We start from the raw sequence: 19,685 nt of genomic DNA, 5'->3' as shown, positions 1-19,685 counted from the left end.
CAAAACAGCAGGACATCATTTGCATTCTTTGAACGCAAGTTGCAGATCGCTGTTCCAACAAATCTGTTTTCCTACGCGCACGGCTCGCAACATCGCAGAAGGCTAAGCGCCCACTTCTGCAAGAAGAGAAGGCAAGAGTAGAGCAACGCTTGGAAAAAAAGGAGCCAGCCCCGCAGAAGCGTCACAGTCCGCCCTCTTCCCTCTATGGCAGATCGGCGCCGCTTCGCTTTCAGTCTGATTTAGGACTCCTATAGTGGGAGTGGGGGAGAGAGGGGGAGCCTATGCCGTCATCTCTGTGCGACGCGAGGCCAGGAGCAGAGGGAGAGACGCGCAATCCCCTACGCGACCAATAGCGTTTGTTTTCATCGGCTGTCATGGCCTCCGCAGAAGGAGAGGTACGCTTGAATCCGCCCCGGGATCCCGCTCCGCCGAGGGATTATTTCGAAGAGCCGGTCGGAGAGGTCTTGAGGGGTTCCCTGCGTTCCCTGCCTCGGCTGATTGGACAGGTAAGTAAGGAAGGGGAATGAAGCCATGACATTCCACTCGGCAAAGGGACGAGTGTCTAGATAGCGGTCATCCCTAAGGCCATCGTCTCTGCTTTCCCAGTGCCCTGGCGGGGTGTGTGTGGAAGACTCCGGGGATAGCGAGGTGTGAAACGAGGCTTGCTTGAAGGGACGAAGCAAAATAGGTTGCCCTAAGTTTTTCTAGGCATCCGAGGCGAGCAAAGGATGAACTATTTCGGCTTGGCTTGGAGGAGGAACCGCGCTAAAAGTAGCGAGCGCGCTTCTCCCCACGTTTTCTGCTACACGCCTTGAGATGCTTTGAAGAGCCGCCTCTGTAGTAGTTGATGTGCATCGCCAGATTATTGCAGCTATTCTGAACGGGGCCACAAGGAAGGAATTCACGTGGCCTCCTTTGGAGGAAATCATTGAGGCCAGGGAATTCCTTTTGAGATGTAATTGGTAAGCATTCAAGATTTGGAGCAATTTGTAGGGTTTTCTTTGGTGTTTGATTTAGTTTTGAAATGATACCTTTCTTTGATGTGGTGTCTGGTGCCTTGTTTTCTTTCACTGTGACAGAATTACCAATGGATAACGGAAGCTTTCAGAATAGCAAATATAGTCTTATCCCAAAGCACCAAGAGGCAACTGGACTTTTTTTTTCTTTGAAGAAGTTTCCTTCTCATCCAAGAAGCTTCTTCAGCTGAAGTCCAGTTGCCTCTTGAAAAAGCACCTTTGGGACAACCATGACCTGGATGACTGAGAATCTCCATAGACATTTAAATATAGTCTACCTTCCACAGCAGAGAAAAACAGATGTGACAGTATGTTGTGTTCCCATGTATGAGGGGTTTCATGACTTTCACACACACATATATACACAGAGACACTTGTTTTATCTTCTTTTCATTTCTTTGTTCTGTTTTTAAACAATTTCCTTGCTTGCTAATTGTGTAGTTGATATCTAATAGTCTGTCAGCCATGAATAACAAATGACTGATCCAAAATGGATGCTGTTACTTTATCTCAAGAAGGGGAGGAGATGGGAAAACACGTGAATTTCAAAATGTTTATAATATGTTTGCATATGGTTTTAAATAACTGACTACCTATGCACATCTATCTGGAAGTTTAAAATGTTACAGCCTAGACTTGGGAGGAAAGGTTTTAAACTTTGATATGGTTTTAAACTTTAATTTGTGTTCTCAAAGAACATGTACTCTTGAGTTAGGTGAAATGTAACAAATGCAGTCCCATTCTCAAAATCTTCTTTTGCATCCTTTAAGATTTTTTTTGCCTATTTCAGTTAAAAATAAGGGCCTATTTATTCAGATGCCATGCTTTGCTACCATAATAAATGTTGTAGTATGTTATTTTGATTGTAAACTTTAAAAAGTATGCTGAAAAGTTAAAGACGATGAAGAAAGAAGCCATAAGAATCTATAAGAATGCTAGATGCATTTGTTATAATGAGGAAGACGCAAGAGAACTGTGAGCTATAATTTCAAGACTTGTAATATGTCTTTGCCACAATCCATCTAGTGGATGGAAATGAGGAATTAGTTGACTGCCTACTTAAAGTGACATTTTCTCCTTTAGATAAACAAGTGGATTTAGATCTGGAAAACAAAACAAAAAACAATTTATTTTGTGGCCTTGGCTATATTTCAGAAACTATTATACTTTCATGATCAGTTAATATTATTAAAAATCTACTTCACTTGTAATGGTTGAAAACATACAATAGTGCTCTGCGTACATACTCAAAAGTAAGCCCCTGAACTAAATTTGAATTTCTTCATACAGAATTGCAGCCATATATTATTTATTTATCAGCACAAATTTTAAAAAAAAACACAAATATAACAAAAGGCAACAGTAAAAATATTGGGTTTCTGTCGTGATGGACTCTTGTGACGAGCCGATTGACAGATGTTGGAAGCAGTTAGCTTCCTCCCATAATTGGGGTTTACCAGGGGTTGTGACACTAATATATGTATGTATGTATGTATGTATGTATGTATGTATGTATGTATGTATGTATGTATGTATATATATAAAGTTTGGAACAAATAGAAATATTTTGGAATTTTTTTCTAATTAAAAACTGCTCTCGCATTCTGTATAACATATTAATTTTACAACTACTGTAAGTGAATTGGAAGTCAATCACTAAAATCACTGGAGCACGAAATACAGAACTAAATATCAGAAATATATGGCTGAGACTATACATATTTGTAGTATCCAACAACATTGTATATCTTTACTTCTCATAATATCTTTTAGTACAACTATGATTAAATGAAGATATATCTTAAAAGATTTAAAATGTATGTTTTATAAACTGCACAAGAAAAAAATATCCGAGGGACTCAGGAATACCTAAAATATTCTTGCTTAATAGGAAGTTCTTGTGTAGCAGTTGCTGATGATATGAATAGGGGAAATGCATTGGTGGCAACCAGAAATAGTATTATGATGATTGAGTTAAGCCTGAATCTGTTATCTAGCTATATACCCTCTACTTATTTAAACATCAGAGAAATAGGAACTGTCCAAATCCTGTTGAGAAAGATGAACATATTTGCAAATGTATTGATTTTAACTGGTGTTTAGAATGATGACATTTTATTATGACCAACTATCAGTCTGCGGATTTTAGAATAAACTCTAAAATGTTTTTTTATTATATTTTTAAATTGCTTGTTAGATTTATAATCCATTGTTCCTTTAGAACAGGCATATCCTATGGGCTGCAAGCAGCTCTGGACAGTTAGTAATGCAGTCCCATAAGATTATAAACTTTTAATATTTTGTGATGTTTTGTGATAGTTACTATAATTAGTGTGTGTGTGTGTGTGTGTGTGTGTGTGTGTGTGGCCCAAGACAATTCTTCATTCAGTGTGGCCCAGGTAAGCCAGAAGATTGGACATTTAGAAGTTTAACTTTACTTTGGAAGTTTCATATAACATACACAGTACTTTCTTCAATTCAACAGTACTAACCCTGTGAAGTAGATTGGGCTGAGGGATGTAGGTAGTCTTAAATTGCCTATCAGTTTCCATGGTTGAATTTGGATTTCAATGTGTGTGGAATTAACCGCTATCCCACAATTTCCCCAAATATATTGGGGATCATTTGAAGCAATTTTAGATTAAACATAGACAGAAAAGATGAGAACATATTACATATTTTCAGACTCTCTACTAATACAGAAATCTGTTTATCTTAGATTAGGTATATTAATTTATTTAATTTGTATCTCATCACATTCCCATAGAATTGTCAGCAGTTTTACAAGAATGCAAACGTTAAAACATCTATAATCCAGTAAAATCCAAAAGCCTAAGGTACAAACCCCAAAAAAACTGAGTTCCAAAACAGGAAACTGCTAGAAAATAATCCAGAGAAGACAGGTTTCAAGCCCCAAACACTCTCCATCTTCAACTGAGAGCAAGGCATATCTTTATGTCTCCTGAAGCTTGTGATTATAAATATAATTTCTAATCATTATGAACACCTCAATTACCAGCAAGCTGAAATTTGAAAACCACAGAATCCAGTGAGCCAAAATTTCTGGAAAAGGAATTTATTTTCTTTTGACCCCCTCCCCCCCAATGTTGTTTGGGCCTTATTATCGGGGGGGGGGGAGAGGCTTTAATTTATTTTATTTATTTTCAATAATCAAAACTAAGTTAATTGGTCTCCATTGAGATGTTGCTAACACCAAACCTGGCAAAGCTGAAATGAACTGTAATAGAGTTCTCTCCCCCCATTCACCCTATGTTTTGAGTGAGAACTACAGTTTTCAAAAATACTAGGAAGATGTCTATGGAGATTCTCAGTCATCCAGGTCATGGTTGTCCCAAAGGTGTTTTTTCAAGAGGCTACTGGACATTCTGTTTTTTCTTTGAAGACATTTCGCTTCTCATCCAAGAAGCTTCATCCAAGAAGATGAAACGTCTTCAAAGAAAACCCAGAAAGTCCAGTTGCCTCTTGAAAAAGCACCTTTGGGACTAGGAAGATAGATAATAAAGCACAGATTTTTATCCATAAATAAATATGATCTTGAACAATATAAAATATATTAATCTGCAATTACATGCAACATATTGCAATAAAATCCAATGTTTACAATAATGACAAGTATATTATATAACAATAAGACATCTCCAGGTTAAATAATATTCTAGTTGACAGATATAGATATCTATCATCTATGTCTATTATTTCTCTAGCTCTAATTTTTTATCTTTAATTCATTTTAGCTTTTATCAGTTTTTAATTTTTAAGCAAACTTCAAAAAGCTTTTTCCTGATACCATATGTTTTTACATCTTCCCTTATTTATTTTGCAAGCTGTTTTCTCTAACACAATACATTTGAAACACACTTTTTAAAAATTGACATGTTTGCGTATTTTTACATTTGAAATAAACTTGTAGAGACATCCAGGAGAACCTTCGAGATCAGTACTGCAAGCCTACCTGTTAAAAAATGAAGTAGCTTTAATAGTTTAAAAAGAAGGGCTTTGTATTTAGTTAGATAGATTCTGAATATTTTATTTCAAAGAATTTGTGCAGCAATAATTGTCTTTAAAGTCTTTTATTGAGTCTTCTGATTGCCTGTATGAAAAGCAAGCTGTCAGACTAGGTGGGCCATTGATCTATTATTGCCTGGCAGTTCTTAGGTCACATTTTATTCAGATCTTACTTTCTAGTATAATTGTGAATGTTTTATATTGTAACTTTTTGATGTTATGTGCTTGGATTTTAAAGTTTAACCTCGAGGAAGATGTGGTGAAAATTAACATAAACTGGGAGAAATTTCGAGGCATGTCACTACCGCAGCCTAAATTGCTCCTTAATGCTCTTCAGCAGCATATTTCCTATTTACAGGTAAATGTTTCTTATTAAGCACTTTTCCAAAATCTAATTGCACAAGTCAAACCTTAAATCCTCTACACTACTGTTAAAACTGATGTATTTGCAATAGTTGCAGTTAACTATGTGAAACACAGAAGTTCTTCACTTACTAAAGGTCCTAACTGTTTTAAGATAACAGGTTTATTGGAAGTATTGTGGAAATAATATTGCAAGCTGTTCCGGTTAAGTAGATTGGGAAAATGCATTCCTGTTGATTTCTGCACTTCCACTGTAAATGCAGTACATTTGTATCTGGGGTGGTTATAATTAAGCAATAACACGGCAGGTGTATGTCACGCTAGGATAATGATTCCATGCGTTGGGTGAGTTCTGCCGTTTGTGGAGTGCTTTCAGTGGATCAAGAAGTGGCATTATCCCAGCATGATGCATCCTGGTGTATGTGCGTATCAGCAATTAACCTTAGTGCCAGCACAGATCTTTTTAAAGTAACTTTTTTTCTGTGCCTAATGTTTCATCTTATCAGGTAAATAGTTTCAATATTACATCATTTTCATTTGATGCTTTTAAATTTTTATTAAAGTTAAGTTGCATTGTTTGTATCTTGGATCAATTACTAGTGCGACTCTTATGGCCTCGGCCTAGTACTCAATGAGAATATATCCATAATTGGTTTGCTTTCCTGTCAAATTAGAATGTAATGTGTCAGCAGCATCTCCTGTGAATACTCCATTGGGAAAAAATTACCACATTATTGGCACCACGTAATAGTGGAAATTTTCAGCTGAATATTTCATCACTCTAAATGTACACATTAAAGTAAATAAGATTGCCTGGAGATAGAGCAAAAACTAGTTCTTGTGTTGTTTTTTAAATATAATTTTACTTCTATAGTAAATCAATTTTACTATAGTAAAATTATAAAGTAAATTATTTTCAGAATAATGATGCTTACCAAAGTGCTTCTTTAGATAGGCATAGCATGAAATTCTATTTTCAGAATTTCCTGATAGTGGGAGCAAGAGACAAATTGAAATAGTAATTATTGCACAGCTTTTCCTTGTTTGTATTGTATAAAAGTACTCTTCAGGATTGTGTCATTATTCAGTCTTTTTAAAACACAGAGGCATTAAAGAATTGCGGAGCTTTCATTTTTCCTGTATTTTATGCTTTAGTGGTAAACATTTTTTTTAAAAAAAAGCAAATATAGTTTTTAAATTAAAATAAAAGGATGTATAGTAATAAAGACCATTTGTTTTGCAAATATTGGCTGCACTAGGATAGGTATAAGTCTGGAACATGATATTTACTTTCTCTCCTGGGTTTTCGATGGTTGCCCTTTCAAGTGGAGATGCTGTCAGTGATGTAATGCTAAAGCAAAAACCTTTAACAGAATGAGAGTCTTGGCTCTTATATTAAGGAGGAAAAATCCTTAAGCCTTAACGTTCTGAGTAAGCATTTGAATGACATGTAAATTAAGTGATATTGGTGCCAAAAGCTGCTGCTTTGATTTGGTACAAAATAGATGAGTAACAGACAGATTTTCTCTGATAGTCTGGGCTCTCTAGAGGTTTTTTTTTAATACACAGATTCGTAAAAAGGCAGTGATCAAAAGGGTAGTGACACTTTGAGATGTGGTATTTCAATTCTTATTTGGTTAGATTATGTACACAATAATGAGGACATATGGTCTCTGAAATTATTTTAAGGAGTTTTAGAAATCCCAGGCTTTTTTTAAAAAAAGGCTCTGTTGCTTTAAATCAATTATTTTTTCTTCTATTGCCTAGCTTTTTGTGGAAAAACTTCAGCCTTTGATTAAAGAAGAAACTACTACGCCCATTTATAATTTTAGTAAGACAGAACATGGACATTTCAAAAGTATTTCAGATGCAAAAGATAAAGACCTACAGAAAGAAATGAAACATACAGCCAGTGACTCTGCAAATCTGAAAGAAGCTCCTTTTGGTTTTGACCCAGAAGTAGTTCAGATAAAAGCTGGGAAAGCTGAAGTAAGTGAATGTAGGACCATTTCTTCCTATCAAGTCAAAATCCTTTCAATCTGAATGGCAATAATGATCATTAAATACAAGTTGTTTCTTACATACAGATTGAAAGACGAATATCGGCCTTCATTGAAAGGAAACAAGCTGAGATCAATGAAAATAATGTCAGAGAATTTTGCAATGTTATGGATTGTAATCAAGGTAGCTATGCAGCAGAACTTTTTTTTACGACATCACCCCCCCTACCCCGACTCCTCCTCAAAAGGGAGCTAGTGAGAAAAGTACCAATTAAACAAAAATTAGTTGTTTTATTTCTCAGACATTTATCCTTATAATAGAACTATATCATTTATAATAAAATTGCACTGACCCCCAAAGTTATTTCTTTCCAGGTATATGTCTATGGAAAAAGCACCTTTGGGATTTCCAGGTATAGGTAGTCTTTTAGCCAGTTTCCTAGAATACAATGCAGATGATATGTATTTTTATATTGAACTTGAATTGTAATTTAGGAATAAATCCCACTGAATTTAGAACCAAAGTGTGCAAAAAAGCAAAAAATACGGATGATTTATTCATATTTCAAGAAATGTATTAATGCAGTGAATAGGAATAAAATATTTCCAAACTGAAATTTTATTAAAAATAGAAAAGCTTGTTAAAAATAAGAGAAACCAAATTCCATTTAGCCTATTTCTTAATAGCATTCCAAATGCTTAAATGTGGAATTTGCTAATTTGACCTTTTTTTAAATGACTACCATTTAGACTAAACTTCTAGCAAGAGTGGTCCTCTTAATGAATTTTCTAACCAAACATTGATATGACGGGTTGTCATTACACAAAAGTCTGTTTTTAGAGTTACATTTCATTCATTCTGAAATAGTGAACTCACATCTTATTACTAACTTGTCATCTTTCCAGATTAAGAGTCTTATTTGCTTGATATTAAAAATTGGATTCTTAAATAAAAGATAGAAATTTTATATCCACATTAGGACTATTAAAATGGGTTAAATAAAATCCAGTTATCAAATTGTATATACAATTTGCTACTTATAAATAAAGCCAAAAACAAATAGTGACTCATGTATGATGCAAGACATTTTGTTCTGAGAAACAAAGCAAGACTCAATAGCTTTCAAGAGACTGTATATACCTGTTCTTATCATAAGTCTATACTAAAACATATGAAGAACGGTTGCAGGAACTTGGCATGTCTAGTGTAATGAAAAGAAGGACTAGGGTTTCCACATTATAGCAGTGTTCCAATATCTCAGGGGTTGCCACAAAGAAGAGGGAGACAAACTCTTCTCCAAGGCACCTGAGGGTAGAACAAGAAGCAATGGGTGGAAACTAATCAAGGAGAGAAGCAACCTAGAACTAAGGAGAAATTTCCTGGCAGTTAGAACAATTAATCAGTGGAACAACTTGCCTCCAGAAGTTTTAAATGCTCCAACACTGGAAGTCTTTAAGAAGATATTGAATAGCCATTTGTCTGGAACGTTATAAGGTTTCCTACCTAGGCAGGTTGGACTACAAGACCTCCAAGGTCCCTTCCAACTCTGCTATTGTATTGTATTATATAAGTGATTTTCATTTTAAAAAATTAATATTTTTTTTCCAAACTAAAAATATCTGTTGAAATAATTTATTAATTATGAAATACTTTAGGTAACACATAACAGATATGAGCACTATGTTTCTTTCTAAAAACTTTATTTCTTTACTTAGAGAAAAATAGCTTGCTTCAAAATAAAAATTTGATCCAAATTATTATGATAATGATTTTCAGTTATGAAAACTATCAGATTTTTTTATCTCCATCTGTTGTATATTTGTCTCAATTAAATTAATGATTTAATAATGCTATATTTTATCGTATATTCTAATATATATTTGGTAATTGTGCATCTTAGAAATATGCAGTTTTTTGTAAATATAAAAAAGTTTAAATGTATAGGGTTTTTTTTCATATTTTCACTTCTTATAAAAGTGGGGGGAGGTTTTGATTCTGTTCTTATATTTTAACTGAAATTACTATACTTTTAAGATTGTTTACATTTTCACCAGTATAGAATTCTGTGCCTATATATTTGGATTAAACCTTTCAGACTTCAGTATGATTTTCTTTGGGCAAAGTTATATTACAAGGGTCTGCAAAATTATTTCAATCCCATGTTAAAATGAAAAGTAGTAAAAAAACACTTTTCAGATTAGAATCCAAGTAAAAATATAACTCTAGACATGCCAGAATTATTATCTTCTGTATCTGCCAACTAAGGATGTAGTTAAGGTAAGTTTGATCAGACAACATATCATGATTTATATCCTTATAATAATTTTAGTAAACTTAGTGAATTAAACCATGATGTCTTGTAGTTTAGGCATAATTTCTGAATTCAACCAATATTTCTCATTTTGTTGAACATTTGGAAAGAATTCTGAGCTCCTAAAATTATTGAAATAATGATTTGGGGTTTTTTTGTTCAAAACATCTTTAGAAAACAGTTGTGCTAGAACTGATGCAGTGTTTACACCTTATCCAGGTTTCAAAAGTCATGTGAAGGGTAAGTATTATTATATCTTTCTCTGACCACTTTTCTAAGAGCTAATTAATAAAGGCAAGAGAAGCCTTTTCAGTTTCATTAAATATATTTTTGAACTTCAAAACATTCTGTAAATGTTCATGTTCCTTTCTTTATGTATTTCAAAACAAATCACAAGTGTTTATCTTAGAGTCTGTTAATTTGATAAGCCAATAGCAACTCATTTTTCAGCTTCAGTAGACATCTTTTTAATGAATGTGTGCAGAAAGAAATACTGGAAAAGTTCATGGAGGAAAGTGTTGAATAATCGAAGAGATTTTAAGACTGCAAATTTAAGTACACCAACTAACTTTGGCTGAATTTAAATTCTTGCTTTAGAACAAATTTAACAAATAAATAAGTAATCAAGCTGTGAGCATTTTAGCTAATGATCATGGGTCATATAAATTGTTTGGGAGAGAGTCAAAACTTCCATATCTATTAGTTCAAATTTTCCATTTTGAGACTGTTATTTTTAAACCTTTCTCTCTCTATTGCAGTGGTGAAATTCATTTTTTTTTTTACTACCGGCTCTGTGGACGTGGGTTGGTGGGCGTGGCAGGGGAAGGAAACTGCAAAATTACCATTCTCACCTCACTCCAGAGGACAAATACTGCAAAATCCCCATTCCCTCAAAATTTCTACTCAGAATTTCTGCTACCGGTTCTCCATAACCTGCTGAATTTCACCCCTGCTCTGTTCTTTTGTATTTGAGCTTTATTGTATATCATGACATTCGACTAGCTCATTTAATTTCTGTTAATAAACAGTAGCAATAACATTAAATTACCCTATTTTTTGGCGTATACAACGCACCTTTTTTCCTCTAAAAAGAGGCTGAAAATCTGGGTGCGTCTTATATACTGAATACAACATTTTTTGCCTACTGGAGCCCCACCTCTTCACCAAAATGGCCATGCATAGGCTTATGGAGGCTTTCAGACATCTCTTGGGGGCTGGGGATGGCAGAAATGAGCAAAAAATGAGCCCTTTTTTGCACCCCGAGCCCCCATCAGCACTCTATAAGCCTGCATAAGGCTATGCATGCAATTTTTTTTGGCAAAAAAATGGCCCATTTTCACAAAAAAGGGCCATTTTTTGCTTGTTTTTGCCCCCCCTCCCAGGAGCACTCTGCCTGCCCCCCAATGCTATATTTAAAAAAAATGGGCCTATTTTTGCGAAAAACGGGCCATTTTCGGGAGGTTTGCAGAGTGCAAAACCTTTTTTTTCCCCCTTTCGGAAAGCTCTTTAGTTAGAGTGGTTGATGAAAATTACATTGATCAAGTGCTGTCCCAGCAGAAACAAAGTTTTAGGTGCTACAGGTTGTCAGCTATTTCCTTCTCCAGCACATGGATAAATACACCTGGAAACATCTACCTACCTACCTACCTACTCACTCTCTTCTCCCTACCTACCTACTGTATTTCTCTCTCTCTCTCTCTCTCTCTCCTTCCCTCCCTCCCTCCCTATATACCTACCTACTCACTCTCTCTCTCCCTACATATCTACTGTATTTCTCTCTCTATCTCTCTATTTCTCTCTCTTTATCCCTCTACATACCTATCTACACACTCTCTCTCTCCCCCTACCTACCTACTGTATTTCTCTCTCTCTATCCTTTTATCTACCTACCTACCTAACTACTCTCTCTCTTTCTCTCCCTATCTTCCTACTGTATTTCTCTCTCTTTCTCTCCCTCTCTATCCCTCTATCTACCTACCTACTTTTTTTAAAAAATTGCCTCTTCAAAACCTGGGTGCGTCTTATACTCCAAAAATACGGTAACCACCTTAGGCTCACAGAAGAAAAATGAGATAGAAATTTTTAATTAAATAATTTAATAGCTTCTGCTTTAAATAAATGACACGAAAAATTCAGACAGTAACATTTTTATTATTATTCTACCATGAAAAAATTGTCTAGACAGTGTCAAGTAAAACTGTCCTTTAATTTTTGTGAGCTATCTTCTGTAGCATTTGCTATTTATGTCCCAAAGGTGCTTTTTCAAAAGACAACTGGACTTTCTTTGTTTTTCCTTGAAGACATTTTATTTCTCATTCAAGAAGCTTCTTTATTTCTGAAGCTTCTTTTGAGAGTTGAAATGTAATTCAAAACACTTAAGTTGAATTCACATTGTGCTAAGCCCTGGTATATATCTATTTTATGGTGAACCTAACCTGTCATGTATAAATGATAGCTTATCATTTAGCATGTTGAATTGCTATTCAACTTGCTAAATGAGGGCTTATTTTGTAAATTATGATAAATAAAAGCTTCCATTAGCCTTAGTTCTAAATAGTTATGAATTTATCATACTGAAAATAGATTTCTACATACTGGCTATAATTGGCATATAGTAAAATGTATATCTGATAATTTGACAAATTCATTTTGTTTTGGAAACATAGCAATATTTCTGGGCATTAATTATACAAGAAACAGGAATGTTTAGGTTTTTTTAAAAACAAATAGACAATCTAGATAAAATATCTCTCACTGACCATTGTAAAAAATAGTCACGTATACTTTAAGCAGGAGATAGGTATGTCTGGATAGCTTCTGTATAATATTGGGAATAATGGATCTTTCAGATAAAAGACTATGGACTTGCTTGATCCTATTATTTGTCAAAATATTAAACTTGTACTTTTAAAAATCCTAGTTTCTCGAGTTGTAAATACTTATGGACCTCAGACTAGAAATGAAGATGCCCAGGTTTCCAATCATAATGCCAGTCATTCTCATGATTGTGGAAATCAAGCAATAGAAGAGAGACTACAGAACATTGAAGCACATTTAAGGTTACAAACAGGTTAGTAGAATGAGTTTATAGCTGAGTTGTAAACTGTAATGTTTTTTAGCAACAGCCAGCAAAAGTGTAATTCCATGCTGTGTCTCTTACTTTTGCACCATAGAATTTTTTTACTGAGACTAAGATTGAAATGGATTAGAGTTGTAAAATCTGAATAGATGTAAATGTATTGATGTACAGCATTGTATGGTACATTTCTTCTCTATTTTGATCAACTTTTTTCCCATCATTTATTTAGAGTTTTCATAGTAAGCATACCATCCAATTCATCGCACTGCTTTCTAGCTGGTGGCCTGGTATTGGTAAATAGGTTAATATCTGTTGAACTAAATGACCTTTAAATTATTGAATATAGTTACTATTATTTTGTTTTTTCTCCCCTATTTTAATCTTGTGAAAGTTGACTTTTTTAAGCTAGTTATTTGGAATAATTATTCACTGTATGGACCCAAAGATTTCTAAGCCCTTGGCTCTTTTGGGGGGGAGGGGGATGAATGAATAACATTGCTATTGACCTGTTTTAATGAAATATGAAAATATTCAATTCATAAACTTATTGTAGAAATCTACAATGGAACATGGAGATAATCGATGCATTTTGGCAAATTATGATTATCAATAACCGCATTTGTATAAAATATTAAGGTATTATACAAATACACAATATAGCAATAAGCTTGTCACAAAGAAGACCATAATCAAAATAAAATAAAACTCCTGCATTTAGAATCATCGTGCAAGAACCCCCAGTGATCTAGCCACTTTAATATTTCTGCTTTGTTGAACAGAAAGTGGAAAATTATATCTTCAGAAAATAACATGAAGAAATTGGACCTTTATAATTTTCAGGTTGGGTTCACAGCTATATTTGGAACCTGTCATCTATGTATGTAAAGAATTGTCAAGAAAGCTTTATGATGTCCCAGCAATTTATTGCATTAGAATATTATTGTTTTGGGCCCCCTCTTTCTCCTTTATTCATTCTTTTATCCTCAATCCTGGTTGAAAGGTTAATTCTCCTTTGAAACCTTCCGTTTTTATTTTTTAAATTGTCCTAGTCGGTGATATATTTTTGATGGTTTTCTTTGTAATGCTTCAATGTAGGTGGACCAGTGCCAAAAGATATTTATCAGAGGATAAAAAAGCTTGAAGATAAAATTCTTGAATTGGAAGGGATGTCTCCTGAATATTTTCAGTCTGTGGTAAGTAGCGTTATTAAGTCTTGGTACCTTGTTCTAAATGTCTTGAATGGGGATGCGTATATTTGGATCCAGAGTTTTCGAAACAGCCTTGTTCAGTTCATTTGAAGTGATAGCTCTGCATGGTGATTTCCATCAAGGTCAATTGGGCTATTAGCAGACACAGGAATTCTCTGTACACACTGGGAAATTCATGGGGTGTTGTTTCAATAAGATTGATTAGCTTTTAAAAAGTGTTCAGAGTGTTTTCCTCTTATATAGCTGTGAAGATTTTTCTTTTAAGAGCTGATCTATCAAACACGTGTACCACACATGTAATACAGAGTTCCTATTTGAGTCCTCTTTCTAATTAAAAACCAGTTCAGTTAAAGGGAGTTAACAGTTAAAAAAATTAATCCATTAAACAGAAATCTTTTTCTCGAATTTGCTTTTTTTTTTTACAGAGAAGTGGGGAGGGGGGGAACACAGAGAAAGAGGGAAGACTGAGGAACATGCATTGAATCCTTTCAGAAAGATTAGAATAATAATGATAACTTGCATAGTAGAAGCACTTTGCTCCTTATCTGATGGGAGATGAACATGCACCCTAGAAAAACTTAGAGAGATTACATGAGAAAAAAAATAAGTGCTGATAATTCCCATTCATAAAAATGTAAGTCTTTCTAGGTGAAAAGGATAGTTACTTTTTTATTAAAACTATGGTATAATTGGTAATAACATATTACATATTTGAATTTTTAACAGAATTTGTCTATGAAAAAAAGAAAAATTCAACAAAATCAAGTGAGTCTACTTGTTACATTTATATATGCTTACAGTTACAAATTTAAGATGCTTTCCTAATCCATGAAATGGAGGGTGTACCTTTAATTTATTCAGAATGTTCTTTTTGTCTATCACCCAAACGGTTACATGTGTATTCTAGTTTGTCTTCCTGCAATATTAACGTCAGAGTAAAATTTGCTTGACAGGCTTAGCAATGTGGCCAGAGTTAAAAACTTTCTTGTCAGGGATATATAAATTTGGTTCTCAGATTGCTGATTTGATTAAACAGCAGTTGTACCAATTTTCCAGGTGCCATTAATACTGATAGGGACAGTTCTTATGCCAACTCACTTATATAGCCAACTCACATAAAAAGCAACATTTTGAGTTGCCTGTTTGTGTGGAAAACTTACCAGAAGGATTTGGTGATTCAGTGAAGGTGAAAAAGTGCTTCAAATCATGCAGCATTAAAGGAAAAGTGAAACTGCTTTAAAAAGCTACAGATAGGATTATGTGGCTCTTCCCACATACCCTGAAGAACTTTTTCCATGTTATTTCTGAAGCATTAATTAGCAGTTTCATGGATTTCACACACAAATCAGAATCTGACTAAAGCAGTTTTTATTGAAATAATGTTCTTCGTATTGCACTTTTTCTAAGATTGGCTTTCAATTTATAAGGCCAGCATTTTGTTTAACAGTTCATTAATAATTTGAAAAAAAATTAATCGACAAGGTCTTTTTCTCTGTGTGTTCTGATACTAAACTTTTAAAATTATTATGGAGATTTTCCTGCTATAGCCATTAGCACTTAAGTCGGGAATTAACTTTGCATTCATTAGAGCTATACAATATTTCAGAAATAATTTAGAAAATTATTGAGACATAAGGAAGCACGGATGTAATGCCTTTTAAAACTGTTTCCCCTGCCTCAGGATTTGTAGCTGCTTTCTTTAACTGCCATGTAATACTGACAAAATGTGGCTACTTTAAAAAGTTGTGGGCAGGTGCTAAGTTTCTATTCAGGTGCACCTTTTTGTAATTGAATCCAAGGTTTTGACATATTTGACACCATGTGATTCTCACACATATATCTAATGGTAGCTTCAGTGCTATTGTTACTTTGAATTACAGCTCACTTTTTGAAAATTAGATTTAATGTTACCTGAAGACCACTATATAAAATCAGGATTCATATTATGGTTTGAAATGAAATGAAGTTTAAATTACTGTTGCCACCAAAGTAATCTTAGATTCCAGACCATGATAAATTAATTAAGGAGGCTTTGAATCTGGTGTGGAAGATTGTAAAGATGTTGTTCATCCTTTCTCCAGAATATTAACTCCATGCTTGCTCTCAAATTATTTCTTAATTTAAATGTTTTTGCTACTAATTCATGATACTAAGCTCCTGTCTTTTTCTGAATGGCAGAACTATTCTCTGGCTGAACTTGATGAGAAGATCAATGCACTCAAACAAACATTGCTGAGAAAAACAAATGAAGGGAGGCCCAAAGTGGTAAATCAGTTTCTTTGATTATGGCAATGAGACTTCATTATGCTTTCATGCATATTTAATGTTTTTAGACTAAGTACTCTTTATCTTGCTTTTATGGTAAAAACTAAATATGCACATGAATTTATCTAATTCTTATTGGAAATTTGGATTAAGTAAACTATTATTTATCTAGACTGAAAAATGAATGTTTTGGAAATAGAATTATAAATATCTCTTTTTTCATTAATGGAAAGATGGATCTGTGGAATTTTTACTAGAAAAACATAAAATATTTTGTTTTTTGTTTCGGGTGCTATGCTGATGAAACCAACAAATTTCTGTTTAAATATAATTCTGGCAAGGAGTGTTACTGAAAATGTGACTGTTTATTTCACAAAGCTACAAAATAAATGAAGAAAAACAAAGATTTGTAACTATGAAATGTTCATGGTACCTTTAAAGAGATGAGGATTCTGGTGGAGAAGAGGAGACCATCTGTAAGAAATTTCTTCATTCCCTAATAGCCTATTCTTTATGAAAGTCATACATCATTTTAAGAGAAGCAGTACTCACCAAGGTATATGCATCCCTGTCCAATTAAATGATGCCAATAGACATCTCAACCAATAATTGCTCACACTGACTGTTTTGTTTTTAAATCTTAAGTTTGAGTGTACTCTGTTGAGAGTAGGATTTCTACAGGTAAGTTATACACTCGTCTGGGAAGCCATACTGAAAGAAGGAAAAAGGGCAGTTACATTCTGAGGTCTTCATAAAGAGCCAGAATATACATTTTGCCATTACCTACTTCCTGTCAGTAGAATTTGTGCTCAACCTTTGCCCTATTGTTCTCATATCACATTTGTCAATAGATAATGGAACAATATTCCTTTCTTCCTCCCCAGAATTCTATGATAAGTATTAAACCAAATGTAGAGTAAGTAAAAAAAAAATTAAGTGCTTTTCCCCAAAAAAATTGTTTGTCATAAAGGATTTTGAGTAAATATTTTCTTTTCCCGTCTTTCCTGAAGGTGGACCTGATTGAGGGGAATGAGATTGATCCCAAAATGTCTTTGAAGGACTGATGTTGAAGTTACCACATTCAAACTTCGATGAAAACTACTTTCATTATGATCTGCCATGTAAAAATGTGTTCTTTTCTTCAACAATTGATTACAGTGAGCAGCATTGACATATCTTGCCATCTCCAAAATGTGCCTTTTATTCTTCTTGCAGATTTCAGTAAAATGAAGCAGGCCATATATCAGTGGCTTGTAACTAATGCGTTCATACCTGCGTTCAGGTATGTCACAATTATACAAGATTGAAAACAAAATCCATCCCCATCCCAAACACCAAGTTTCTCTTTGTAGTGTTTTAGAGAGAAAAAGGGCAAGTAATTCAACCGGGAGAGTTTTTGAGGCAAGCATGCTCGTATTTGTGGCATCTGTTTGTTATTTCCATCTGATCTCCGTAGGATTGAGTGGATAATAATCACAGCTAGTATAGCAGCTCTTTAATCAAATTACTTCCAGGCTAAGTTCAAGGTGCTGCTTCTCACGCCTAAAGCCTTAGACTTTTTGGGTGCAATATATCCAAGGTGATACCTCATCCTCTTACGTATTTCTCTAATTACTGAATACCCGCTTCCCCACAGCTTTTGTTGCAAGTTTGGAGGCTAAATGACATTCATAGATATATCAAGTTAACCGATTAAGCTCCCCATCAATAAATAATCAGAGACGAAACTTTACGGGAGACTATCAGGACATGTTAGGACTACATACTAGATTAGAAAGTTAAGAAAAGGAAAACATGACACCTGGAATCAAACTCAACTGGAGTGTGTCATTGCAAACAATAAGTGTTGCTGTTTCATTCTCTTGGAATTTATTACTGCTTGTGGTATTCACACTGTCCAAAAGTTTGGCATCTATCTGCATTTTAGGACAGTCTTTATCTGATCAACATTTCTACCCAAAATCAGTGGTGCCTAGACGTTTTACCATTGCACATGTTACCTTTTTGACTGAATAGCTGTGACTATGCTAGAAAAAATATAGCTGATTGTATTAATTCTTGGTCTGGCAAACTCCCAAGTTAAACATGTTATAAATGTATTACAGTAGTCCTCGAGATATGAGCATAATTGAACCTAAAATTTATGCTGCTATGTGAAATTTGTTAAGTGAGTTTTGCCCCATTTCACAACTTTTCTTGCCACAGTTGTTAAATTATTGTGTTTGTTAAGTTAGTCCCATGGTTGTTAAGTGAATGTGGATTCCCCATTGACTTTGCTTGTCAGAAGGTAGCAGAAGCCGATTACATGACCCTAGGACACTGCAATCGTCATTAATGTGAACCAGTTGCCAAGCATCTGAATTTTGATCGTGCAATCATAGGGATGCTACAACGGTTGTTAAGTGTGAAAAACGGTCGTAAGTCACTTTTTTACGTGCCATTGTAACTTTGGTCACTAAATGAACTGTTGTAAGTCGAAACTACCTGTATATGGCTGTAGTTGAAGAGAATTCCAATTAATTTGAAATACAAGCAAAAGATTTAAATAAGCCTGGGTTTTAGGATAATGTTAAATCTATGCTTTTAAAATATACTGCTGCATATTATCAGTTAGGATCGAAATATCTGAAGGAATATTAAATTCCACTTATCTGGCCAGTAGATTAAAATCTGTAAAATAGCTGCTACTTTGGGTGCCATAACCTATGGAGGAATAGTCCATTTTCATAAGGAGCTAATTTGCACATAGGGCTCTACCCCGGCCATGGAATGTTGTCCCTAAGGAGCTATGAGAGTTTCCATTGGCTTGCATTCTCTCTTGATTAAGCAATGCTACTCTTTCTTTGGAAGTTTTGATATCATTATGATTATCTAATGCAATTCAGTTTAACCGAAATACATTATAAAGCACTAAATAAAAATATTGAAGAACAAAACTGAATAGGAAAAAAGAGAAAACAAAACGTTCACAGATGTGACAGGTTTTAATGGAATTCAGAGAAAGCACACAGTGGTAGTGATTAATCATAGTTGACTCTGAGCCAATCAGCTAATGATTTCAAATTTTAAATGATAATTTGGATAATAATTTTGGAGGAAAGAAGAAAGTGAAACTTGCAGTCTGCAGAGGGATGGGAGTGAGGATGTCTCAACTCATCAGATCTTTTTTTTTAATGTCTTTTGCCTGACCTCTTAGGTCAGGGGTGTCAAACTTGCATCATCACAGCGGGGTCATGTGATATATCGGGACTTTCTCCCCCTTTGCTAAACCGGGCGGGGCCAGCACCCACCCTCTAGATGCTCATGAGTGACTAACGTAATTCTGGGGCTCCCTTAATATATAGAAAATATATAGAATTTTATATTTGGATCAAAAACTCCTTTATCATCCATGCTCCATGATGGATACATATTAA

General features: G+C 34.4%; 1 protein-coding gene across 3 annotated transcripts; it reads left to right on the top strand.

Annotated features, from left to right (window-relative positions):
* Positions 1 to 67: 67 nt before the first annotated feature.
* Positions 68 to 18,175, top strand: MBIP (MAP3K12 binding inhibitory protein 1). 3 transcript variants are annotated; one of them, XM_032230937.1, is made up of 10 exons: positions 71 to 506; positions 5,281 to 5,400; positions 7,173 to 7,394; positions 7,493 to 7,589; positions 9,892 to 9,957; positions 12,638 to 12,787; positions 13,892 to 13,989; positions 14,731 to 14,769; positions 16,183 to 16,269; positions 17,280 to 18,175. In XM_032230937.1, the coding sequence occupies exons 1-10, from the start codon at positions 375 to 377 to the stop codon at positions 17,331 to 17,333; spliced, it is 1,065 nt and encodes a 354-aa protein (XP_032086828.1). In that variant the 5' UTR covers positions 71 to 374; the 3' UTR covers positions 17,334 to 18,175. The 3 variants fall into 3 exon arrangements, with proteins under 3 accessions (XP_032086845.1, XP_032086836.1, XP_032086828.1); XM_032230954.1 differs by lacking the exon at positions 9,892 to 9,957 and having other exon boundaries at positions 68 to 506; XM_032230945.1 differs by having other exon boundaries at positions 69 to 506; positions 16,183 to 18,175.
* The last annotated feature ends 1,510 nt before the right edge of the window (positions 18,176 to 19,685 follow it).

Source organism: Thamnophis elegans, chromosome 1 (genome assembly GCF_009769535.1).
Source record: "Thamnophis elegans isolate rThaEle1 chromosome 1, rThaEle1.pri, whole genome shotgun sequence".
Lineage (NCBI taxonomy): Eukaryota > Metazoa > Chordata > Lepidosauria > Squamata > Colubridae > Thamnophis > Thamnophis elegans.
The sequence above is the reverse complement of the archived record's forward strand: the minus strand, read 5'-3'. Positions and strand labels throughout refer to the sequence as shown.

Bases quoted from the DNA above. Each gene is read 5' to 3' on its own strand.
- MBIP (XM_032230937.1), top strand. From the start codon at position 375: ATGGCCTCCGCAGAAGGAGAGGTACGCTTGAATCCGCCCCGGGATCCC. The intron at 507-5,280 runs GTAAGTAAGGAA...TGGATTTTAAAG, and splicing joins TGCCTCGGCTGATTGGACAG to TTTAACCTCGAGGAAGATGT. The intron at 16,270-17,279 runs GTAAATCAGTTT...TCTTTCCTGAAG, and splicing joins ATGAAGGGAGGCCCAAAGTG to GTGGACCTGATTGAGGGGAA.